General features: G+C 38.3%; 1 protein-coding gene across 1 annotated transcript in view; it reads left to right on the top strand.

Moving 5' to 3' along the window:
• LOC118783821 (glutamate receptor ionotropic, NMDA 2A-like) overlaps positions 1-22,968 on the top strand; it is a 105,310-nt gene extending 82,342 nt beyond the window's left edge. Inside the window, exons 5-13 of the mRNA XM_036537782.1 lie at positions 5,181-5,383; positions 9,094-9,262; positions 9,360-9,513; positions 9,954-10,079; positions 11,330-11,559; positions 15,283-15,443; positions 16,909-17,096; positions 18,729-18,967; positions 21,075-22,968. Of these exons, the coding sequence (XP_036393675.1) occupies positions 5,181-5,383; positions 9,094-9,262; positions 9,360-9,513; positions 9,954-10,079; positions 11,330-11,559; positions 15,283-15,443; positions 16,909-17,096; positions 18,729-18,967; positions 21,075-22,874 (3,270 nt within the window). The 3' untranslated portion in view covers positions 22,875-22,968. The remainder of the gene's footprint in view (positions 1-5,180; positions 5,384-9,093; positions 9,263-9,359; positions 9,514-9,953; positions 10,080-11,329; positions 11,560-15,282; positions 15,444-16,908; positions 17,097-18,728; positions 18,968-21,074) is intronic.
• The last annotated feature ends 4,320 nt before the right edge of the window (positions 22,969-27,288 follow it).

Here is a 27,288-nt window from a genome sequence, read left to right as displayed (position 1 = left end):
AGAGACAAAACAAAACACGGAGGGACATATACTCAGTAATTCAAGGAAAAAATATGTATATCTGGGATTAACTGAAAAAAAAAACCTCTATACTTGTAACCAATACAGGGACCCCTGAAAATATTTTTTCCTAAATGTGTGTTATGGTTGTATTATTATTTCATCACTTTTAATTGTATGACTTTAAAAAAGTGTCTTGGAATGGGCATTCCCTGCCCCCACATAATTTCTCATTGTCTCTAGTAGGGTACTTTTTTCAAGCAACAGTTTTAAAATATGGGTCTACTAAAACTACGGAACTGCTGTCTTCATCCCTAAGAATGAGAACAACATCCAATAGGTATGGTGTGGTTATGTGTGGAAAGAAGATGCTGCTGTTGGCAGTGGAGCTCTCTCAGGTACTATGTCAACTGTGGGTACATGCCCTCACCCTGTACATGCTGTTAAATATCTCATTTTCAGTAATTTTATTTATTTATTTCTTTTAAGACACATATCACTTATGGGACAACTTTTTATCTCGGGAAAACTCACACAGGGGACATATGCATAAGTTATCAGATTACATAGCCTCTTTGTTTTGAAGGAGTATACATGTATTATCTTTTTTAGAAGTTGGAATCATAAATTCCAAACTGAATTAAAAATCATGAAAGTAAGATAAACAGAGCCCCATGGAAGTGCTTCTAGTCCCAAAGGGCTATTGAAGTCCGGTGAGAATATGTTTAGTTTTTTTTTTCCTTTTCTGGGCATTCTGCCAGACAGAGTGTGGCGTCAGGACCTCAGATGGTTGAGCTGGGTGCAGTATTATTTCTAGACTTGTCTGTATGGGTCTTCACTGTATTCAGTACACAGTGCGTGAGGGTTATTTTGCAGCAGGTTGTCACATTGCCATAAAGCCAAACCTTGCTCTCTATGATGGCCTGTTCTGGCCCAATTGACCTGTCAGGATCTAATGCCCTGTCCAATAGCCCCAACAAAATTGGCTGTGCTGACTTGGCTCAACAAATCTGTCAGACTTTTGATCCACAGGAATCCAACACAAGGACTACCCTGGTTAGAAGGTACATAACACACTGAGTGGAAATAGCTAGCCCTTGAAAAAAACAAGCTGTTTTATAGCCTGAAAACCATACAAACTTTACACAGCTGTACATGGTATCTGACAAATTGATTCAGTTACATCTCAAAGCCAATATGTGCGCATGCATGTGCACGCACATATACTCAATATATAGTGATATTACAATTATTTTTTTCTGCTGCCATTTAGGTCACTGTACATTTCCCTTGAGTACAGGTAATTGCTGAATATTTCTTGTAAAACATTTTCAAGTATGATTCCTATAAACAGAGTGCAGTGTATAACAAACATAACACTAAAGATATTGTAAGATTATCTTGAACCTTATTCCCAGATGAGAGTACCTTATTTTCTTGAAAATAAAATAGCAAATTCTCCCTACTTCATACTTCTAAGTCAGCTCTGTCAGATTGTTTCTTGACTCTAGTTTACATCGAAATCATTTAGAAGCCAGTCTTCTTGGTATTCCCATGACAGAGAGCTCTGGAACCCTTTAAACCTCTGGAAAAATTAAGGTGTCTGTCTGAATATCTCAGGCCTCTTAAGATGCTAATTTTAGGTAAAGGCAATATATTATAAAGATATTATAATTACTGGACACCTTTGAAAAGAACAATTTGCATTACAATAAGATGTTTTAAAGAGATGTGATTTAAATGAATTCAGTGGCTCACAGGAAGCTATGAATGAAAAGCTCTTTGAATGCAGAGCTATATGGGCTTAAGTTCTAACTATAAAAGTTCTGTTTTATTAGAAAATGAATATGCAGGAAGTAAACTTCAAACTGAAAGGCCTGAAAAGCATGAGGGGTTTTGTGGCAGCATGGCTTTTCACTTTGTCAGTACACAGTGAAATGTAATTTTTTAAATTAAATCTTAATTCCTCGCATATTCTGTATACAGTTGGATGGAGTTGTACTGTATCAGTTAAAATATTCTTCCAAAACTCTCATTCATTCTGTTGGCTCATTTACAGATGACAACTGATATGCTTATTTATTCATGATGGATTTAAATTCTTCTCTGGATTTGTACATTTTAGGAGAAAGGAGGGTTGACATTTCAGAGTGATTGTTTATTTTTATTTTATTTTATTTTAGTATGTATTAGATGCTTTGAGGGACATGGGTTCATTTACTTTTGAAAATACAAAAACAAATCTCTGATGTTCCCATCTGTTTTCTCCCTGAATTTTCACACATGCAATGTGTATCTGGTTACAGTGCCTTTGGAAAGAGGTTAAAAATCCCTCTGAGGATGCTGAACACCAAAGAGAGAGATTCTGCTCTGAAAGGCCTCATGGCAATCCGAGCTAGGGGAGCATGTGTACAGTTTTCAAGGGCAGTCCAAGACAAGCTTCAAAGACATCACTTTATGTAAAGTCAGCTTAAAAAAAATAAAAATGGCCGTTCATGTGCAAGGGGAAGAAAGGGAGAAATAAGGGCGTGTAGTGTGGGGGTGAGGTTCAGGGTTTCAGGGGGTGTTCAGAGCGGAAGAAGTTAGTATTAAGTATTTAGAGCGTAAAGTTTGCAGTTCCTCCTTGGCCACTTGGTTAGAGATTGTAGGTTTTTCTGTGTTGTGGATAAGTCAATGATGCCGTCATTCTCCCAGATAAAATAAATTATTCACAGGTCACTTTACTACCAGCATCAGTTTGTGAGTAAGTTTTCCCACTTTGGCACTGGACTGAATAGAGGTTTTTCACTCTGGATACTGCCAGGCTTATGGTGCTCCTGCTCCCTCCTCCCACTGATAATGGACACACACAACCACATGGGAAAACATGGTAGCTCATCATTTGCATTCTGCTGCCCTGCCTGAAGATGACTGGTTTTGTTGAAATGCACTTTACTTGGCAGTCAGGCTTTGAAGCCCTCTTTGTCTTGTTCTACCTCATTGAGTCTGAGTGCCATAAAATTTGAAGTCAGTGCCACAAAGAAGTCTAATAAATTTTTTCACTTTGCAATTTAAGGTTACTCCACTGTCCTTGTACTTGTTTTAAGCCACCACTATGCCCACACACTCCTTGGTTAGAATCTAAAGGGTCTGCTACACAGTAAATGGAAGGTTTAAAATTCAGGACAGGACTATTTATCCCCCTTATGTATTGGCAAATAACGGGCATAGCTAACATAATGTTTTATATAAGGTACATACAGTACATTTTGCTAGAAATAAACCTGTTGTCAACATGATTTGTCCTCCATCAGTGATGTCCTTTGGAGCATCTGTTGTACTGGATGTCGATATTTTTCTTTCATTTACAAAGCATAACATTTAATTGGAAGGTCTTACATTGAAATTTATTGGAAAACTAATAGTATTTTCCCATACTGCTGTGTCTTGACATTTACTCAAATGCTCCTTTGCCAAAAGCATAATGTAATTATCTGAGAGAATATTGTCATGGTACAAGTAGTCAATAATATATCAATGGTAAGTAAACAGACATCCGTAACATTTGGGTACAAGAACTTTTGAAATAATAAGGACTGGGTTGATAGTGATACAAAATTAATTTGACTTGTGAATTAAATTATTTGGACAAGAATCACATGCTGTTGAAGTGCATAAGATGGCACCCCAAAAAGACATAGTACTTATTAATAGTTTTTAGAGCAAGCCACCCTGAATATCACTGCTGTGGGTTTGGTTGCTGTTATATTCACCTAGATATTCATTTCAGAGGGACACATATCCATTGGTACAGATACAGAAAGCTGGGGTAGAAAAGGATCATTTTCATCCCATGGGAATGCTGACAAGATAACCAACATTGACCTACATTTTTTTGACACCGGTTAGTACCATTTGGGTTGCAGCATTTCACAAATCACCATTCGGTTGTGCATTGACCCAATGCACTGAGTGGGTATTTGTCTGTTTGGCTACTTTACATAGACTGTGGAAGTGTAAGACATTTGTACCATTCCTTGCTACCTTCAGACTGAAACACCTTATTCGCAGATGGTGGCCACATTTAATTTGCCTTGCAACTCCTATAGTTACCATAAAAAAATTCTTTGATCATTTTAAAACTGTGTTACAGTGATGCATCTTCTGAGTATATAACTATACAGTTATGTCTGTTTTCTGCAGGAATATAAAGATGTATTTCATAAGACCTGTCAGTTTTTAACCCTTTAGTTACAACCCACATAAAGAACCATTTATTGAGAAATGCATTTTAAATAATACATCTCAATCAGTACACTTAACATTTGTAAATCACTGCCATTTTAGTTTGTTGCAATATATTTCTGATTCATTGGCTCAACGTGACATAACTATTCACATTGACAGTCTTTCTGTGCCCACTATCAAGAAATCATCAGGATCTACCTTGCCATTAGTAACATTACAGATGGACATCATTCATGGAACATCTAGCTACCCAGACTGAAACCAGCTTCTTAAGTGGCTGATTATATTGTCAATGACTAAATACTAAAATACAACTAAGTATGTTGTCTTAATTGTTTTTCTCTGTATGGCAGAGTAAATGCCAGGAATAGAATAGTGTATTGCAGAAAGTTAAACTTATTCACATCTGATCCATTGATCCATTTCTTTCTGACTCCCTTGTCTCTTTTTTTTGTATGGCATTTGTGACAGTGCCTGTATTTTTGCAGCAGATTAGGGACGTGGCTTGTTTATCATCTCTATGTGGTACCCTACTTTACCTGAATTGCCTGTAATCTACCTGTATAAATTGGGAACATGTAAAAATAGTGAACTACTGTATGTAAATTGGGCAGGTGCTTTTGTAGCAAGGCCTATATGAACTGGTTGGCGGTATGAACTGGTTTGATTTGATGCGCGCTGTACAATATATCAGAAGTAAATTATGTGCCTGTCTTTTAAGTCATTGCTTGTACAAATTTAAGTGTCTTGGTAGCATTTTTGCATGCCTAGCTGCTTGCATCCTTTTGAAATTTGGGGTAAGTGCCAATTAAGTGTTACTTGGGCCTGTGGGGTATGTATTGTCCTTGGTTTTATACATGCCCTGACTTCCCCTGACTCTGCCACTCTTCTAATGTCAGGCCTGTCATAGCTGAAGCAGCAGACTGATTGAGTGCTGTTCTGGTTTGTTGCAGATGGGCAAATGGGAGAACAAATCTCTGACCTTGAAGTACCCTGTCTGGCCCCGCTTCAACTCCTTTGGTGACGCAGAGACAGACGACAACCACCTGAGCATCGTGACTCTAGAGGAGGCTCCCTTTGTCATTGTGGAGAATGTGGAGCGTCTAACGGGCACGTGTATGAGGAACTCTGTGCCCTGCCGCAAGCACATCAAAGAGTGAGTCTGACCACCTTTCACCTCAGTTTCAGGACACCCCCCCCACCCACCATGGTGCAATGTGGTCCTCCCTTTTCTTTTTTGTCTGGACATGAATGAACTTTCAGTGGCATGGCTCTTAAAGGCTTTAGGGAATTTTTGAGATATCCTGTAAACTGTGTTGCTCCCCTTTCACTTTATTGGTGCTGAATTCAGCAGTTTAATGTTTCCCATTCCCCAGGTAGCCCGTTGGCTCTATTTATGCTGAATATTTTCCAATTATGAAACAGTTTGCCTTAGAGGATAATATTAAATGTGTTTTAAAATGAATAGGTTGTAACGATAGTTTCATATAGGAGCTTACGGGCTGACTCATAAGAACGCAGACACTGAACTACAGCCTGCAGTACAGTATATGTGTGTTGAGTAAGTAGGAGATAAGATGCGCTGGCACACTTGTCCTCGTTCTCATACTCGTCCACTTGCACATGGGCCAGTACTTTCCATTCCATTACTCCAACAGCACAATTTCTACTCAAGCATCCATTGTGCCTGCTTGGATAGTGACTGCTGGAGCAGGCTTAATGAAGCATGCTGAGACATTTGCAAGAAGTGGAGCAGGACTGGGACCTCCATGAAAGAAACATTTCCCATTGGAGGTCTTTAATGCTTTCTCTGCCATTGGAAAAAGGCTGTCTGGAAACTGAATAACTATTTACCAAAATTTCCAATTAAGCTCTGAAAGAAAGTTTAGGAGAAGTGGGAAAAATGCTAAAATTCATAAACAAGAGATGCACTAAACTACTAAAAGGCTAGACTAATGAGCAAATGTGAAAATGATATCAAATATGCTAATTAAAATAATATACATTCCCCTTACAAAGCACTGTTACTCCAGTAATAAAAAGCAATACTGTTTATGTTTTTGCTTATGCTCAGATATTATACCAAGTGACAATACATTTGCTGGCTTTATTTACCTGTCACCAACTCTTTTTCAGGTTGGTTTCACAAATAGGAAATACTTATGTTCACTTTGTAACAGTAAAAGTAGAGTTCTCCAAGTGCTCTTGAAATGCCTTTCTGTACTCATTGCCTGCGCCATGGAAGTATTGAGAGGTACTTCCAGTACCTGTTTTGTTTTCTTTTCTGAATCTGTCTTCCAGATAATCTAAAGCAGTTTCTCCACAAGGAGTTAATCTGACCACAGAACTAAAAAGGCTTCTAAAATGGCATTAAGTAATGCAGGCTGACTGGGTAGGGTGGGTGCCTTGGCAGTTCATAGGCACCATCCATTGCATACATGGTGATGAGGGGCTGTAAACTTAAGTGTACACTTCACACAAGTGGTATAATGGAACACACAGCCCAGCCTCAGGTATTAAGGCTTTGCCATATGTGTGCATGCTAAATGGAAAGTGACATAAAGAGTGAAGGTGAGCACTGGGAATCGGGCAGTTGCCACTTCTTTGTGTGTTTCAGCTGACACATTTCTAAGACAGCTACACATTGTATGCTGAATTGGTGAGATGTTTGCCAGTCAAACAAATCGATCAGATAGACTTAGTTATGTAACCTGTAATGAGGTTCATTTGCTAATAATGTTTGATATTATGCGTGTAGTGTTATCTAACTCTTACCTCTCGTCTCTCATGACACCAAACTCTTTTACGAGCTCATGCAAACATCCATTTGAGGAATCAACAAATAGCACAAACTGTATGTGGCATCACACATTAGTTTGGTTGATATTTAGTGCAGATGTCACGTTCATGAACTCTCTAGAAGCAACACTGCACTGATATACAGCCTCAGCTGTGGACTTGGAGTGAGCAAACCATAGCATCGGACCAATTTATCTAATGCATCAGAGGAACACGCTGCAAAGGGAATGGATTGATTTTAACCTGGATTTTGTCGAGGCAGGTAAATGCACATCCCTTTGCTGGAGAAGAAAATGAGAGCTTTTTTTGTGTGTTTTATCATGGACTAAAAAACAATCTGCAGTCTGCATCAAGGAAGCAGAATGCTTATTTTCAGCATTAAGTCAATGAGCTGCAGTTGTTTCCGCTGAGCTGAATAAATCCTCCACAGTAAAGCACATGTAAATTATTCTTTTATTCTGCTGTGTTTTAAGAAAATTTGCTTGAATGATGGATCAGGGAAGGCATTGAGGAAATGCATCAAATTAATGTAATAAACATGAGTCATTCAAATAACTGTAAATTTGGAAAGAAAATGCCTCATGCCTGTGCTATGATATTTTTAATTGTGTATTGAATGCATTCATACCATTTCACTTGCTACTAGTTCTTAAATTCATTAACCATATACTTTTTATTTTAATCTTACTAACTACATTTAAAGCTGGTTACTGTATGTACAGTGATATGGTCTCTCCCTGCCTGAAGTTTTCCATCAGTACTTGGGATGGGGTTTATACTGTCCATACTCTGGACTCAGGCCAAGTTTTTGCCTCTTGTACTTGTTTCCTGCATCTTGATTTTTACAGAAAATCTTCAGCAGGGACCTAAAATTCACAGATGGTCTGCTGATTTCAATATTTAAAATGAGGTTTTACATCATACCTGAAAGGTTATTGACATGTGTAACTAAACACATTTTCCTAAAGCATGGATGATACTGAACCACCACAGAGTCCATGAATCACTGAGTGGTAACTTATTGATAACCACCATTGAGGCACAACATATGCCTACTTTCATGTACTTATAGGGACAAAAACCCGTGGGGTTATATTCTGGGAGGGTTCCCATAAAGTGACATCTGATGAAACTTGTAGACACATTTGACTAAATAATGACTGAATAACATAGCATGAGATGTACTAGTGCAGGGGTTGTGGTGCTGTAGTGACTTTATGACAGCAAATTTTATGTGGCCTCATTTTGTTTAATATGCTGTGGTGATAATGTGTCTTAACCTGCTTCAAGTGAGGCCTATGCTGCAGCTATGTGCCAGGATTCTACTAGCCTATAATGAAATAAGAAACTTTATTACCCTGTAAATAGAGTAGTGTGCTTCTTCACTTGGGGAGACATAAGAGCATGTGCAATTAAGGCTGTGCAGATTGGCTGGTGCCTTTATGAGGCAGTTGAAATCTCAAGCCAACTGCAATTTTCAGCACTGGTTGGCTCCAGACAGAGAGAGAGAGAAAGGGAAATACTGGAGGGAAGCCATTTATTCATCATAATTAAGAAATTGTTCAAAGCAGAACGTGAATTTTCTCCCTCAAGCAGCACTTTTTGTAAAGAAAAGCTTTTATTTGAAAAAGGATGATTTTAGTGAAAGTTAAATGTATTTTTAAGTGCTTTCACTTAGATGATTTCAAGAATTGTGTATCCCTGAATTACAATTTTTTGGATGTAAAATATTTTTTAGGCTGCTAAGATTAAAAAAAAGCTTTCTGAGCACTTTTATTGTACACTTATTGATTTGGTTGTGAAGGGATAGAGGCACAGGATACCCAAATAGTTAGGATAAGCTTCAAATAAAAACTGGATAAAGGATGAGGAAAAAAGGGTGAGTTTGAATTTGTGTGCCAATAAAGTGTTGTTTGCTCTGTTCTGAATTAGAGTCCATAAAACGTTTCTGTTAATGATACTTACCACTGGATTTTGCCATTATCATGTTATCAAAGATGTTACCAAATTGTTTATATGATTACTGTAACTCATACTTGACTGAAATCCATGATTTGTATTGGACAGCAACTCCACCACGGAGGGAACATACATCAAAAAATGCTGCAAAGGCTTCTGCATTGACATCTTGAAGAAGATCGCCAGGAATGTAAAATTCACCTACGACCTCTACCTGGTGACCAACGGCAAGCATGGCAAGAAGATCAATAACGTTTGGAACGGCCTTGTGGGGGAGGTGAGGACTGTTGGGATATCCTGTTCTCTTGATCCCATGGGCCCGCATCCTGTCTGCTAATGGCACTCTCTGTTCTGCGCTGTATCCTCTATGACAGGTGGTGTACAAGAAAGCTATCATGGCTGTGGGGTCGCTGACAATCAACGAGGAGCGCTCTGAGGTCATTGATTTCTCCGTCCCCTTTGTGGAAACTGGCATTAGCGTAATGGTGTCAAGAAGCAATGGAACAGTCTCTCCGTCTGCATTTCTGGGTAAATAGCTAGGGGAAAAAATTCTGCATATCAAAAGACTTGCATATTGAATAGTTCTTTCATAACATCTGCACACTGGGGATGCAAATGGAAAACTGATGACATATGCATATACTCATTGTGCCCTCTTAGATAAAAGCTTTGAACAGACTGCACTGTAACCTATGCCATTACATGTGTGTTGTACAGCCTGTTTAGATAGTCTGTTCCAAGATATTTGATATAATTGCATCAGCACATACTGTGAATAACATAAGGTTGATAATTACATGGCTTTATTGGTGAAACCCCACTAATGGTCCTCTGACAGTTCCCGATTTACTTCCCACAGTAAACGTCTTTTAATCTCTCCCAGATTGTCTGTACTCATAGGTGCTGGCAGGAGTTATGCACAGGGATTTTTAGCCACTGACTTTGTCCCTCCCCCCTTTCATCTGCAGAGCCCTTCAGTGCTTCTGTGTGGGTGATGATGTTCGTGATGCTGCTCATTGTGACGGCCATAGCGGTCTTCCTATTTGAATATGTCAGTCCTCTGGGATTCAACAGAAACCTTGCACAAGGCAGAGGTAAGATGAAGCTCGAGACAAACTTAAGCAACATAGACTTGCAGCTGTATCCTCAAAGGCCCTGAATACAAACCACACACACACACACACACACACACAACGAGGATTGTGCAGCTAGTTAGCCATTGTGTGTAAAAACACCTGTTTCCCAGCTGCAGCATCTCATGGGGTTGTTTTGCAATGTGGTAATGAAGACCTACCCCTTCAGTAGGTTAATTGAAGGTGATAAAATATTCATAGTGAGAAATTTTAGTAGGTCTTTAGTGGAATGTCAGAGCAAGCAAATTAACTGCATAGCTGAGATATGAGAATCTACACCTACTGAGACAAGAAAGGAATGGTTGATGTTTTTTTCAATTTGCAAGTTCAGTACTATTCATAAAATTGTATTCCATGACTCAACATTATCATTTGTGCATCATTTCTGTGGCTGTTCTCACATCATAATTTCATCACAAGGAAACAATTTGCAGCAAACTTAATAGATTGTGCTACTGGTAAACCACATAACATGGCCACAATACCAAATAATACATACAACAGTAAATATCTTTTAATCTCTCCCAGATTGTCTGCATTATGAATGTTTATAAAGACCAACCAGAAACAACATGACAAGTGTCAAGCCTGTTATCTTTAAATTGCATATTGATATCAACTATCTTTGGTCATATTTTTCCCTGGAATGAAAAGTTATTATGGTTACGAGCATTTTGTTGCAAGTTCCAGATGATGACACCCTTAATTGAGGGAGCTGTGCAAACATAATGTGCCTTCAGTACCACCTCCATCAGTTGCTTTTGTGAGTCCAGGAGTTCCCTCTGATTTTCATATGAAAGTCATTCATGAGAGGGGATGAATAATTAAGTAATTTTAAAAATCTGACATAATGGCTAATGCAAAAAAATTGCCAGATTCTTATTATGGATGTTATATTTCAGAAATCTATGGCAGTGTTGATAATATGTATGTTTTTCTTTATGGACCTTTAAACCTTGAGCAAGGTGTTAAGGGGTTTGATTACAATTGTCCCTGCTTTTGACCATTTATAAATAAAAATGGTAGTTACAGGACAGTATATTCTGCATTTATTCTGCATTATTGTAATAATAATAATAATAATAATAATAATTGTAATAAATGTTTGTTAAAAACAGAAAAATGTCTTCCTGTTAAGTGGACTAATCTTTTGTGCAAATCACAAGACAGTAAGACAGCAATAACCATTCTGTTTATAATGATCTCTGCAGACCCTCATGGACCATCCTTCACAATTGGGAAAGCAATATGGCTGCTGTGGGGCCTGGTCTTCAATAACTCTGTACCTGTGCAGAACCCCAGAGGGACCACCAGTAAATTCATTGTGTCTGTGTGGGCCTTCTTCGCTGTCATCTTCCTGGCCAGCTACACTGCTAACCTGGCTGCCTTCATGATCCAGGAGGAGTTTGTTGACCAGGTCACTGGACTTAGTGACAAAAAGGTAAGTTTTTGTTTCTGTGCATTTGCATTTAATTCTTCAATGAAAACATGTACTTGGCTGTATTGATATAATTGGGTAAATCTGGATTAATATGTTAATAGCTAGATATTAACATGTCAATAGGTGGAACTGTTGTTTTGTGGACACAAGAAGGAATTTTTTGCCCTGTGCAAGAGTTATAGGGGAAAGTAATGTGGATCTGGTGCATCCTGTCACAGTATCATTGATGTTTATTAGCAATGATTTGGAAAAAAAAGCTGTGATGAAAAACGCATCTGGGAAATTGCTATTATCATTGTTTAGCCAAATAGAACAGTTTGGTTTGTTCAGGTGTTGCAGTTTAATTGTGTAGATGTTATCTGAAATCCGTGGAGCTTGGTAAAGCAATTATTCCATTGGCCAGATGTCACAGCCTGTTTGGGACAGGCTGACTAACTTTTAAGGTGAAAGGAATTTTTCATGATTGAATAATTCCAGCCTCCAATGGTATGATGTCTGACAACCTACAAATGCAAAGGAGTAATCAGATGGAGAATTTAAGTCTTGCTGTTTAGATATTTTAATATGTAAAAATGACTCGGTCACCTCATTAAACCCAAACAAGCTAAATGAGTAAGGATATTTTTAGGTCACATACTCTTTGGACAAAAAAAACAAAACATCAGAGCTGCACACCTCTCATGATCAGCCTTGACATTTAAGTCCCATTTTCTTATAGTATATGTTTCAAATAAAATGCGAATCTAAATAAATCCCTTCCTAGCTAAACATCAAGCTGCACCTTGAATTTCCTGCACAGATAATATTTACATACAGTATGTGTGGATATCCAAAAATACCCAGGGCTGCATTGTCTGTAGATTCATGTGGATATAATTTATGTGTATTTGCATGTCATAGTGCCTTTTGAAATTTTTAATGTCTCACAGGAGGGGCTTTTATATTTGAACTGGGCACTCATGCAGTCAGTTACATAACCATAAACCACAAAAAGGCAGAATATCCGCAGTGATATTTTTTCAGTTGCTTCAATACATTTTTCCAAAGATTGTGACAAAGTGCAAAACTCTTAACGTGAAAACCCAAACCTATCAGTCCAGCAGCAAAAGCCTCTGTACAAGTTTTTGAGTTAAATTTGATAAGTACATCTTGCAAAAGCAAATAAAATACCAAAACACAAGGTCAATGCCAAGTTTAATAAGTCAAGGTAAATAATATGCATGTGATGCATGTATATTATTCAGCTTGTCTTAGTAAACTTGACAGTGTGCTTTCCATTTCCTTTTTGGAAACAGTACACCAAGACACAAAGTCTTTGAAAGGTTTAAAAAGTCAAGCTAAATAACACAAATTGATGAATATTATCACAATATAAATAAACCAAAAAATTTGTCCAATCTTTCCAACTGATAATGGCTTAAAGGCATTTACAGTCAATGGGAACAAAATCAATTGAAATAAATTCTATTAATTATGCAAACTCATGAAATATTATACTGCCACCACAATACTTTTATCCTGTCCTCATTTCTCTCAAAAGGAATTAAACAGATTTGCATCATGGTGTTGTTTCATCCTTCTCACTATTTGTGTACTTGTGGCTGCACATTTAGTATTTTATCTTGGAAGGTGTCTCCACAAGGTAACTGAGCACTCATACTCGTAATACCTGAAGCAGCTGAAGTTTCAACTCAGAGTCTGTAAAATGCTCGACTCAGAGTGAAGTAGACACTTTTAGGATATACACAGGTTTAGGATCACTGTAACTGATTTGAAAATGGCTTGACCATTGCATTGGAAACCAGATCAGTGAAATGGTAACCAAGTATGGAAACCAAAAGTTCTTTTTAAAGTTTGTCATTCAGCAATTACACATTGAAAAATAACATCCAATCTGGAAAACCTTAAAGGGGAAAAAGGGGTCAGTCTTTGTAATTATGTTAAATGTGTCAGGATGTTCAGGATGTAATAGGGAATTTATGAGTGCCAACTGCTGCCTTAGTTGTCTTCCTTCTGGAGAAAGGGGCCTGAGACCAACAGGAGTTGTCTTCACAGTACAGTACTTCACAGTACTGTTGTTTTAAGCTTAAGAAGGTTTTGAGTTATACAATGAAGAATAAGTTGCATAATGAGCGGTGCAAGGTCAGTGCTATTAAATACAGGTCTGTGAATAGCTCCAGCAATGCACACACTAATGAAAGAACCCCCAGGATTCTACCTCAAGCCAGACATCATTAAATCTTGCGGATGTGGCACAGTTAAGGAAACTGAGAAATGAAAAAGATAACCTTGCAACACTATTGTTTATGATAATAAAAATGTATTCATTCTGTGCAGCTGAAACACACTGAGACTGTTCTAGAGTTGTTTTTTCTTAGTTCTTCTTGATTATTGTATTCAGTTATTTAATACATAGTAAGAATAATAATTGTAGCAATAGTGCAGCAATTAATTACAAGGGCCGGGCACATGCAAAATACGTTTCTACAAATACACTGAGGAAACATTTCACTGATTGTTTGCAATAGCAGTTTATAGATTTTTTGCCACACTTTGAAACATGTCACTTGGGGGAATGGTGACCTTCTGAGTGCAAAGGTGGAACCCAATCAACAGGGCCACCTAACAGACTAAATAAGGTCAGCATCCAGAGCCAAATCCTGTTCAGAAACTGCTATCCAGAAAGAAACCTGGTGCCATGCATGTGGTATTGGCATTTCCCGAAGTTAACTAGTTCTGGGAGATGGTAGCTCTTATAACATCAGACCTACTAGAGAAGATGGTGCCCCTTAATCCAGCTGTTTGTTGTTGAATGATGGCAAAATAATGAATAAAAAATTCACAAAAAAGAAAATGCTGTCCAGACAATTACAAATTAAACTACAAATATGTTTTCCATAAAAACCAAATATACTAATTACAATAAAATGCAATATGTGGCTTACATTAAACAAATTTTACACTGATAGACCCAATAGTGAATGAGACTTCAACATTTGCTTGATGCATTTGTTATTTCAAATAGATTTGCTTGCAGTAGCTAGATTGTTTCAACTAAAATCTTAGAGTCCATACATGTGGGTAGAATTGTTGTGTGAATGGTAGTTTAAGATGCTGTTTTCCTTAATTATTTAATTTTCTTTATTATAATTATTCAAATTTGTGGCAATTCCACAGTGATGGTAAATTGGGAAAATGTGTGTTATGGTGTTCAGAGATGTGCATGTTCTCCTGCCCACCTGTCATACAGGTTTAGCAATTGATGTGGGAGATAGAAGAAGAAGAGGGAGAAGGAAGGAAAACCTTAAAAATATAATACCTCACATGATGTTGTTGAACCCTAATAATGATGTGTATTCATGCTTTGAGTCAGTAACATTGAAAGATTGCTCACTGAGTTTCAAGCAAAAGAAAACACTTCTAAATAGAAACAAAATGAATACTGAGGTTTTGTTGTAACGTATTTGAAAGAGAAGCCCAAAATCACTGCAGGAACCTCACAAATTTTTCCCAGAAGTCAGGGTTTATAAAGCTTGATTTTGAATCTTAGGTGTTTCTTCTGTAGAAGGCTGTAATTTAATAATGTGCATTTTGGTGTGTTAAAAACAGAATTTTTTGAGGATACCAGCCTAGGTTAATGTGATTTTTACATTTGAAAACTGACACTCAAGCAAACTGAGTAAGACAGAAGAAGAAATTAACATTTGTTCTTTCTTTCCACAGTTCCAGAGTCCACACTCCTATTCACCCCCTTTTCGTTTTGGGACGGTTCCCAATGGAAGTACAGAGAGGAACATCAGGAAGAACTATCCTGATATGCATCAGTACATGGTCAAATACCATCAGACTGGGGTGCAAGATGCATTAGTCAGCCTGAAGACTGGGTAGGTTTCATTATGTCCTGTCTGATTTTCAAAGACCTGTCCTTAAGTAATATGAAGAATCCATACCATTGGAGGAACATAGGAAGATCCCAGTGGATATGATGTTCAAGGGTGCTTGGAATCATGCAGACCTTTTTTTAATAAACAGAATTTGTTGGAGCTTTATATATATGTGAATGTATACCATAAAATAAAATGATAGTAGAGGTATTTACCACTATAACTGACATTTATTCCTGTAGCTTTTGTAAATGAGAACCTAATCCAGAGATTGCTTTTTTATTTTTTTTTTATCCAAAAGTAGCAGCTCTGCATTGGTGCTGTTTAGTGTGCTGCTTCATACTCTTGTATACAGTTTTACTTTGCTGAAGATAACCCAGGAAGTAGGAAAAAACCTACCAAAGCAACCGCTAGGGAAACACTTAAAGTAAGCCATAACCTTGAGAGCGCTCCGCTCTTTCATACATATTCTTTGAACTGCTTAATTTACATAATTGCCATGTAGAATCCTTACATCTTGACATTTTTTTTTCCAATAATCACCTTACAGTTAGAGTCACAAAGACTTTGCATGACACCAATATATAACTTTCAGTGTCAGTTTGCCTGTGTATTATCTTTTCTCATCTCAACTATCTTACACAGGCAGGAAATTTTCTGAGTTTAAAGGTTAACGGTGATATCGTTTGAAACATGAGGCGTTAAGAATGTCAGATATGCCATACCATGGCCTTATATGAAAAAAATGTAGGGAGAGATGGGAAAATTTACCTCAGTATAAATTCCATGCTAATGAAAATGTGTTGTGTGCATGCGTGTGTGTGTGTGTGTGTGTGTGTGAGATTTACCACCACAATGCTCTTGTTGAAAGATACACAGTGTGCTTTGGGAAGTTGTGGCTCTGAAGTGGTGCTTTTCTGTTCTGAGTGTTTGAAGGATTGTCAATCAGTGGTCAGCACTCCTCACGTTCCAGGTGCTCCTGTGAAAGAATGATTGATTGCTGCCAATCTCTTCTACTCAACTCCTGTCCTTCCACTGGGAGGTCAAGCACTCACTGCTATACACTTCAACACCTGCTTCCTTCACTTTGAAAGTGATTGAAACAAGATCCTAGCTATCATGGTGTAGGGCTCTGACATAAAAAAAAAAAAAAACTGTGCTCGTGGATTTCTGTAGAGGGGGCTGATTTTATTTCAGGTTATTGTTAAAGAATACAAACTGATGGAACTGTCAACAAACCACAAGTGCAACAGTATTGATTATTCCAATATGAATAACAGCTGTTGAAGCACACACTCCGCTCTGCATGACAGCCATTCACACTGCATTAAGCATAAGGCAAAACAACAACCAGCTCTTTTTGTGCATCCAGGCAGCCACTGTGTATATCCACTCTTTCCCTCAGCAGGTTATTGCTAAAACCACTTACAGTGTTTTAAACCTTAATCTGATTTTTCACTGACAGGAAACTGGATGCCTTCATATATGATGCAGCGGTGCTGAACTACATGGCTGGGAGAGACGAGGGGTGTAAGCTGGTGACCATCGGAAGTGGCTACATCTTTGCCACCACAGGCTATGGGATTGCTCTGCAGAAAGGCTCATATTGGAAGCGCCAGGTCGACTTAGCGATTCTTGCCATCATTGGAGATGGTACGCTTCCTGGTGGTTTTTTGGAGGGTGAATGGGGAACTCTGATGTTGTGCTCCTCCTATAATATATCCTATAATAAAATCCTCCTTTCCCTCTACCCTTAAGCATGTGGACACTCGGAATGACAATTTTAATGTCATGGAAGTGGACTGATTGGCACTTCAGGAAAGAGAACATGCTTCAGACACTCTGGCATCATCATATAGTGGCCAAGCATGGCTAAGCAGTGCTAGCTTGTCAAAGAATATACTGCATATTATATTATTATGACAAGCAAGCATTTGTTGGTTGAGCTTGCTCAAATCAACTACGCAATGCATTATTAAGATGCTCATGAGCATGTGCACAGGACTGTTGTCACAGTGTCTGCTGCAAATTCTTCTAAATCAGTGTAAATTGACATGTATTCAGAGGATGTGTATAGAGGACAGAGAAACCCCCCTTCATTCTTTTCATATGGTTTATCGTAAATCTTAAGATCTTACGGAGACTGGGTCTTAAGAAGATGACTGTGGCAGGCTTTCATTACATGCTCAGGTTTTGTTAGCTAGAGAGCTGCCTGGGATTCAGCTGCGATTGTCTGTAGAATGGGCTGTGTGGAATGGGAGCCAGAGACAGACTTACAGGAATCATTGCAGGCAACAGAGAAGTAGTAAAACAACAACGATACCACCACCCACATGCACTCGACTTAGCCTCACTCATGGGGATTTCGAACATGGCTAAAGTGAATAAACATGGGTTTTCGATGTAGCATTTAATGTTGTGGGTAAAGAGCGATAATTCTTGTGTGGTTCTTACTCCTTTCCTTCCCCTCCCCAGTTCTTCCACACACTTTGTCTTATCTCTGCCTGTCAAATGGGCAGAATGTATCCTTGTGGTGCAGCCGCGACTGTCACAGCTCGTGTGATTATTCCTGAGTTCTTTTCCATACATAATTAGGTTTGTTTTTGAAGTGAGCGCTTAGAGACTAACAGAAAATACAGAGTAGAGGGAAGCAAAGAAGCATTTGATTACACAACTGCCGCCCTCCTTCATTACATTCACTGCATCAGAACAGAATGCTGCCAATACTGAGGACTGAATGTTCAATTGAACGCATTATACATTCAGTTCTTTTTTTCATCTATTTTCTGTTTGATGTTTGAAATACATTGATAGAAGCTCAATGTAAGTAATTGTTTCCCTAATGCATCTGTGACCCAGAGTTTTATTAGTGATTTATTTAATCGTAGCCAGAGATTATGTCTTGTAATGCTGACATAAATTCTTAACTGAGCTTTGCAGACCAAACTACTTTGCCCTTTTATTTAACTACCCCCTTAATGTTTTGTCTTGATAAATGAAATGTCAGTGCTACTGTATTCTCCAAGCAGATTTAGCTATGTGTATTTCTAGAAATAGGATAATAGGGTATGGCTAATCCCAGAAGCGCACTAATCAAACCAAAAATAAAATGAAAGTAGAAATGTAATTCTTTTCTTTTCAGTATATTTAACATGCCAACATGCCAACTGTTTATATTCTTAATTGTACTGAATGATCTTGGAAACAATCTATGGATTCCATAGCAATTCAACATGTAAAAAAGACAGTAGACATTCAGCTTGTTTTCTAATATGTTCCTCCCAGGAGAGATGGAGGAACTGGAGGCTCAATGGCTGACTGGCATCTGCCACAATGAGAAGAATGAGGTGATGAGCAGCCAGCTGGATGTAGACAACATGGCAGGTGTCTTCTACATGCTGGCTACAGCCATGATTCTGAGTCTGATTGTCTTCATCTGGGAGCACCTCTTTTACTGGAAGCTTCGCTACTGTTTCACCGGAGTGTGTTCTGGAAAGCCTGGACTGCTCTTCACCATCAGCAGGGTAAGGTCCTGACACTCCATTCTTTCATCTGTACTGGTTAAACTGTTCTGTAAATGATGACAGCACTACATGGAGTCCTTCACCCATCCCAAAGAGCAGCTGGAACATTTGACTAGTTTGGCTTTGGGCACAAGCACCCTGCTGTGAGGAGTCTTCTGATGCAGTAAATCAGTTACTTATGTTCACCTATGCACCGAGAATTCAATGATAATGGCCATTTCTCTTGCATCTTCAGCTTCTCTTGAGTATGTGAAGCAAAGCCAAGGCTCATGATGAAGGGATGTGTAGAAATCAAGTTTTCTTTAAAAAAGTTGCTCACCTTTTTAGTCCTGGTCTCTGCATCCTGGGTTAGAAGTGTACTTCCCTCTCTAATTGTTTGTAGTGGCACCTTGACTCTGATGATTGAGGTAAAAAAAAAATGTGTACTCTGCTGTTATTCTTAGAATCTGAAGACAGGTGCGAATTTGTAAGTAGACACACTCCATACAAAGTGGTTTTTGGGACTTTTGTATTTGTGCATCTTTTGACGTAGACAGAGCATCAAAATGATATAATTCCATTCTCCTATGAGTGCAGTAGGTGTGACTTTGACTGAAGTATAATTGAAAATGATCTTTCCAAGAATGAGATATACTTGGCACCGGTGATAGGACAGAGTTTTAAATTAATCCTGTCTTGCACTGAAAGAAATTTTGCTCTCAGAACGACATCATAAAGCCACAAGGTTGCGTTGCTCATTGTTTCAGTTCCTGTTTATGCTATCCCTAGTGGAACACTTTTTGCAAAATAATTAGACACAAGCATAATGAGAGTGAAGGCTTACCTAGCAGGCTCATATCTGATAGATGAAATTAGCCTCCAGGCAAAGCACAGTTTTATGAATTGAAAGAAGGAAATAAACACAGGAGAACACAGCAGAGGGACTATTTTTCTTGGACAGACACAAAATGAGCAGCACAGCCATTATTTCTTAAAGTTGGGCAAAGGTCAAATTTGAGATATTACTTGATTACTTAAACTAAGGCATAATCTGAAGTTAGCCTGTTTACCTCAAATTGTTTCTTGCTTCTTTTTAATGACATACGTTAAAATGGCATCAGTACTGTGCCTCCATAATTTATGTTGTGATATTTGTGGGTAGTGGTAATTTTGTGTTTGAATCTAAGCAATGCAGCAGCATAGAACAAACATTTCCACCTCTTCAAGCAAAACTGTATTATGTTTTGGAGGGATAAATACACATCTCTTCCAGTCAAGGATATTATATTTATATCTCTCCCTAATATTTTGTACAATATACTGCATACAGAACCCCAATTGGTGTCTTTTTGCATAGAATGCATGTATTTTTTCCACATTTCAGACTCAGTTGATTATAGTTGAGATGGTAATAATAATAATAGTGTAAGATTATTTCAGGTTAACTGCCGAGTGTAACAGCTGGGAGTAACAACAGGAGTAACTAGTGGGCTGGAAGTTTGGCTTTAAACCAGTATTTTCATATTCTTGATATACATGCCCACAGTATGATTTAGAGCAAACTGTGCAATTAAGAAATTAATAAACCTTGCTGATATTTTAGTGGGGAGCATAGCTAGTGGCATGTTTGTAAAGAACGCCTACAGAATTTTGTAAATAAAAGTTAAATTTATACATTTTACGACTAACAAATGCACCCAACACATTTACAATATGCTTGAATCACTATCATAGTGATATCACTATATCACTGTATCGTTATCGTTATATTTAACTTGATCATTTATTTAGCTGCAATGTTGGCAGATATGCTTTTCCACTGTACAGTTTGGTTATTGAAGACATCTATCCAACACAGGCTGATTTAAACTTTTTTTTAACTGCAACAATGTTTAATTATGCCTGCACAAATGGATATATTTTACTAGATTCAGAATTAGATTCATTCAGAATTAGAATCATGCTGGTGGCTCTATGTTTGCAATGTTTTCTGATTAACTAAACAAATCCCCAAACCATCTCAATACTCAGAGAAATAGAGACTGTACATGCACTGCTGACTTTCTCACTGAGCAAATGTGGGTCTCATCACAGCATCAGACGGTAATCCGCTTTCTTTATTTTACAGGGTATATGGAGTTGCATTCATGGTGTCCATATTGATATGAAGAAGAAGTCTCCTGACTTAGACTTCAGTCCTCAGACTAACATGTTAAAGCTCATTAAGACAGCCAAGCAGATGACTAATATGACAAATCTCAGTGCATCGAGGATCAACTCTCCTAAACGTGCAGCCGACTACATGCATTCATCTGGGCCTATGCTAATGGATATGGTGGGAGATAAAGGGAATTTCGTCTACACTGACAATCGCAGCTATGCCCCAAAGGAGATGATCTACAGTGACAGCAGCGACTTCCAGGCCTTTCTGGCCAACCGCCACAAGGACCATCTGAACAACTACGTTTTCCAGGGCCAGCATCCTCTGACTCTGAACGAGTCCAACCCCAACAAGGTGGAGGTCGCTGTTAGTGCCGACGCCGCACAGGCAAGCTCTAAGCCGCGTGCGCTGTGGAAGAAGTCAGTGGAGACGCTGCGGCAGAGCCAGGGTGCTGTCCAAGACACGCTGCCCCCCGACTCTCGCCTGACCATGAAGAGCCAGCGCTATCTGCCCGAGGACACCGCTCACTCGGACATATCCGACTGCTCCAGCAGGGCTGCCTCCTACAAAGATCCTGACAACAACCAGAAGCACCTGAAGCCCAAGGATAACTTAAAAAAAAGATCGATGACGTCAAAATACCCTAGGGATTGCAGCGAAGTGGAGCTGTCCTACTTAAAGAGCAAGCAGGTAGGGCAAACGCGCGAAAAAATATACACCATAGACTCAGACCGGGAGCTGAGTTTGCACTCGGATCCTCTGCATTACAGAGAAAGCAGGGGGCTACAGGAAAATTTGGAATACCCCGAAATGTATTCAGACCACAATGACACCTACAGAAAGGCCGATCAGCCCATCATCCATCTCAACAGCAGCCCCCTCCATCACACCGACACTGAGATCGTCCCCAGCAATGAAAACAAATACAACCAGTACTCCAAGTACTACAGCCTGAGGGAAAAGAACGTCACCTCGCATGAGTCAAACGATCGCTACAAACAGACTCACTGTCGGAGCTGTCTGTCGAAGGTGCCAAATTATTCGGCACACTACACTGTCCGATCCCCTTACAACCGTTGTGAAGCATGTCTGCACATGGGCAACTTGTACGACATAAGTGAGGATCAGATGATGCAGGAAAACCCCACCGTACAGCAGGGTGAAATGTTCAACCGGTACTGGTCCCAGACTGATGGACCTCACGCAGATAAGAGGAATAGACTGAGACTCAGTAGGCAGCATTCCTATGACAATATTCTCGAGAAGCCCAAGGACACTGACCTGGGCCGGCCGGCACGCAGTGTCAGCCTGAAGGAGAAAGACCGGTGTCTTGAGGACAGCCCTTATGCAAACATTTTCAATGTCAAACAGGACAAACTGCTCAGCAGCAAATCCATGATCTTCAACCACAACCCAGAGGAGATTAAGAGAAGTAGATCACTTTACCCCGAACACCCCTCTGAAAACCCCTTCTTCCATTCCTTACGAGACGATCAGCGCCTCGTCCACGGCAGAAGCTCCTCTGACATTTACAAACAGTTGGCACCAGTTAAATCAAGGAGTGACAACAATCAGAGGTCCTCAGTGAAGTCCACCACCTCCTACTGCTCCAGGGATGGTCGAACACCTAATGACATGTACTTTTCAGAGCAAGTAATGCCTTATGTAGCCAATAAGACGAGTGCATACACAACTCCCCGGGTTCTGAATTCTTGCAGCAATAGAAGAGTATATAAGAAAATGCCTAGTATTGAGTCAGATGTTTAACGCTCTGTTTATACAGCTTGAATATTTATCCACCTACATGTAAATCATGTACCCACGTACTTTCTTGACAAAAGAACAGAAACAAAGACTTCACTTCCAGGTTCTATTTTGTGTATCAATAAGTTGGCCATATGGGGCTTTTCAATGGATTTCAGTGTTTTATTTGTGTTGGTAATATTTTGGGAATTGGAGCATATCTTGAAACAAATCTAATCTATGCCAGTGTAATTGGTAAAGGTTGATTTAGGCAGTCTTACTTTCTTGTGGTGGTTGTCCATCAAGTGACTGGCAGCTCTGTCTTGTTTTAAAAATGATAATTCCCTACTGAGTCAGATAGACCATTTTAAAGTCCCGTCAGAACTGGCATTGGGAAAAACGCAAAATGCTAAAAAAAAAAAAAACATGGGGAAGCACTAGTTTAAAGGTATTTTCACAGAACAGTTTGACGGTGATGCACATAGTTCAATGGATGGAAGCGTCTGTCCATACTCAGACAATCTAAGGCTCAAAGTGCTTATGGAGTGAGGTATAAACTCCAGTTATTCTGATTTGAACCAACCTCATGAAAGCGAGGGTATATGATATGCAGTATTGCACTTATACAATTTTGCAACATTGCTTTTGTTGTATTACTATAGATATGGGATTTTGGCATTCTAATCCCTATTTAAAAAATGGTTGAGCATTTAGCTTATTTAAGTAGCACCCTTAAGCCATTAGTTAACATCTCATCTTTGCTTTTTAAGAAAAATAATTATTTCAAATTACAGTCTGTAATAGACTATTTTGCATGTATTATTTTGGAATTCGAAAAGAGAACAATATTTTAATGGGAGTGGTCTTGCTGATCTAAGGTGGATGCCTGTGTAAACTTGAGCTGTAATTAGTTTTTCAGTCTGATCATGGCTTGTATAAATACTAACAGCAAAACAGTGTTGGTGGATATTTGCAAGGAACTCATGGAATATCGTATGGATTCTGAACAAATCTGAAACAGGGTAATAAAGAATAAAGTTGTTCACGAAATCTTACCACTGATCCTTATCTCACAAAATGTAAAGCTGTTTGATATACTTCACTATGCAGCTGTACACTGACATTGGCAGGGTGTGTTCCTTTACATATCCCCTCATGCCGATAAAGTGAAATCATCCCATGGCGAATGTTCTGAAGACGGTTCCATTAACACACTGTTTGCTTTGTTCTGAGAAAAGAAAGGGGAAGCAAAAGGTTGGTTGATGAGTATGTTTGTGTGCTGCCATTGTGCCATGTTAGTGTCAAGAGTAGTGTGTGAAACTTTGGGTAAGCTGAAAGTGTGAAAGAGGATATTAATATCCATTGTTTACCCATAACAGAGTCAATAAAATACAGCATTATCAGCAAAAAAAAATATCACATTAAGAAGTACACATGCACAGAGTAATTTTTAGCACTACATAATGTGTGTTTGAGACACATTTTGTTTACAAAGAGAACATAAAGGCACACAGATACTGTAAATTATGTATGACTTTATAATGATTTGTGGGGAAAAGGCACTGCACATGTTATGTTAATTGAAATAATTCTGTCATTCTTTATTTGTAACTGGAGAAAATACCTCAGGAGACTGATGGCATTGTGTTCAAGCATGTTTGTATGACTGAGAACTGGTTTATTGTTATTAGTTTATCAAAAGAACATTTACATGTCATATTTGATATGCTGCATAGTGTATTTTGCAATCTGCTCTGCATTTTGTTTACTCTTACATAGGTATTTAGTGCTATCATCTTTCCTGAGATTGGTTTTGGAACACACAAGAGATACTCTCTCTGTAGTAATGAGGCGCCTGTGCATTGAAAGTTCAGTTTTTCATTCTTGTTCCCAAAAAGTTCCAGGGAAGGCAGGTGTGTATGAAAACTCATTATCACTGTTACTGTTTGGTTATGATTGTAATCACTATGGATATTCACTGAATTGTTGTAACAGCCAGTCATTGCAAACTATAATATATTCTGGTCTTGACTGTTTCTGAATATTCATAGAGTGCAGCCATGACCAGAACTCTATTAATGGGCAACTGGAACTATACCTGGGACAGGAATGAATGCAGAATCAAGGTTCCTGCAGTGATTTCGAGTATCTGATCATGCTGTTGAAGTGAAGCTGTAAAAACAGAAGGCTTGCATGCAGGATGCATTACACTTCTTACCCATCTTGCAGTAGAGCATGCTCTTCTAACTAAAGTAAATGCGAAACATGCATCTCATGAAGGCTGTCTTCTATATCTGAAGAGACCGGGAAGGTTAAAACACTTAAACAGATATGACTTTAATGTTTACTTGAATCTGAGATTAAAGCATCATGTGTTCCAGATTTTCACATTCATGTGAATTCCATAGTTGGACATATATTTTCATTTTATTATTGAGAATGGAGTAAAATTCCTTTAAGCTTGCCCATTGTTCTAGGCAAATTTTCTATGTGCATCATTGCCTACACAGTGTTCTGAACTTTAAAAGCCTCTTTCGGCATCAAAGCAATTGTACACTTTCTTTTTTTCATTGACAGTTATAGTGATCATCAAATGCTGCCAAAGGAAGCTGATGTTTGAGCAATATCCATGTGTAAAATATCACGTTGCAATATAAGATTGATTCAAGGAGTTCATTGTTTTTACTTAGTCATTGATTAATTTCTTTAATTTGTTTCATTTTGATGTAAGTACCCATTTGAAAAAATGTAGTATACTTGCATATTAAAAGATAATGGCATGCAGAAATCTTTAATGTAATACACTTAATAGTTTTCTTTTCTTTAATTTTGTGAACACTAATGCTTTGTATCTGGTTGCCAGTAAATGTATAGAGTGCATATTTGGCAAGAAACATTTAGAATTGAATGCTGTTGTTCTGAAATACAGCAACGAGAAGGCCTTCAGTGCAGTCTTTTGCTTGATATATGTGCCTCTGTACTAGATCTTTTTCCCCTGTCTAGTAAAGCAGTGTGTTTTATGGTACATATGTCCTTTCTCTTCCTTGTTTGGTTGGTTGAAAAGACACCAGCTATGTTTTTAAACCTCTCAGACATAAAATGTAAAGAATATCTTTCTGTGTCTCTTATCCCTCAAAAGGCATTACCTGTTCTATTGTTTTTCTCTACCATTGATTACTGTAAGCATAGTTACTATTTTTCTGAAGGGTGTATTTGACGATTTAGGCACATGTAAGTCATTTGTAAATGAATATGCAAATGCCCCATTAAGAAAATTAATAATTTGTAGAGTATCTTGTCAACATTGTCAACAAGTCTGCACAATATTACTATAGAGTATTGTGGCTTTTTATCCAGCTCTTCATTTAAAAATCACATACAAGGATCTGAAGTCTCCTCACAGTTGGCAGTCTCAGCCTGAATGGTGGAGTGATTTTGAGGAGAATGTATTGTATGAAAATATACATTGTTCAGTTCCAGGTACCCTGGTGCACTGAAGACTGAATCAACCTATGAGCACACTTCCAGGAGGGGCAACTCTGTCTTTCTTTCTTCATTAAGTAAAGTGCTAATGCATCAGGCTTTAAAAGACTGCAACAGATGCAATTATGCTTCAAAGATTATTTTTATTTACATAAGAATATCTATTTAATCTTGTTTTACAACAGGTACTGACTGAATTACATTGGTTGACATTATAAATTGGTAATATTGAGAATGACAGGTATTGATTACTATAGTAAACAGTATTCTGTTGTAATCTTTTCAGACTACATTCTATCCATTTGTAGCTGATAATGAGTCAGCCATTTAATTGATTTGAAAATCAGTTAGCCCAAGTAGTTATTTCAGTTTTGATAAAATAGAATCAGAGTTAGAACATGATACTTTAAAATCATGGATTAGTGTTTTCATATTTCTAACCCAATGCCCATTATTAGACGGTCTGTTTTCTGCCAGCATGAGTGAGATGTGTACTGTGTGTGTTCAGACAGACCTGACCTGAACAAGTGTTCATCAATTGCCAGTGAATGCGTTGAGGACTTGGTAAGAGCACAATACAGACCTAATCTAAAGGACAGACATTCAAAGACAGATTAGGGAATAGGGAATGCTGGACAGTTCTAAAATGCAAAAATTAACATGAATGACAGATTTCTATTAACATTCAGGACGCCACAAAGTGAAATGACATCAAGAGTTATTGTGCCACTTCTTTGTTTTGTTTATTAGTGAGTACGAATATGACCTGTTCAGATAGTGCAAGTGATCAAAAAAAAAAATCATATGAAGTCATTCAGTTTCAAGAAAAGATTTATTTAAATATTTCATGTTTCATGCCTAAGTCTTTTATTGTTTCATGGTATGCTTCATGGTACCCTACATTTTTGAAGCCAGTGGTCTTCATTTGAACTCTTTGACATACTGTGCAGAGGGC

The sequence above is a fragment of the Megalops cyprinoides genome, chromosome 1 (genome assembly GCF_013368585.1).
Source record: "Megalops cyprinoides isolate fMegCyp1 chromosome 1, fMegCyp1.pri, whole genome shotgun sequence".
In the NCBI taxonomy this organism is placed as follows: domain Eukaryota; kingdom Metazoa; phylum Chordata; class Actinopteri; order Elopiformes; family Megalopidae; genus Megalops; species Megalops cyprinoides.
This window is presented reverse-complemented; position numbering and strand designations above follow the sequence as displayed.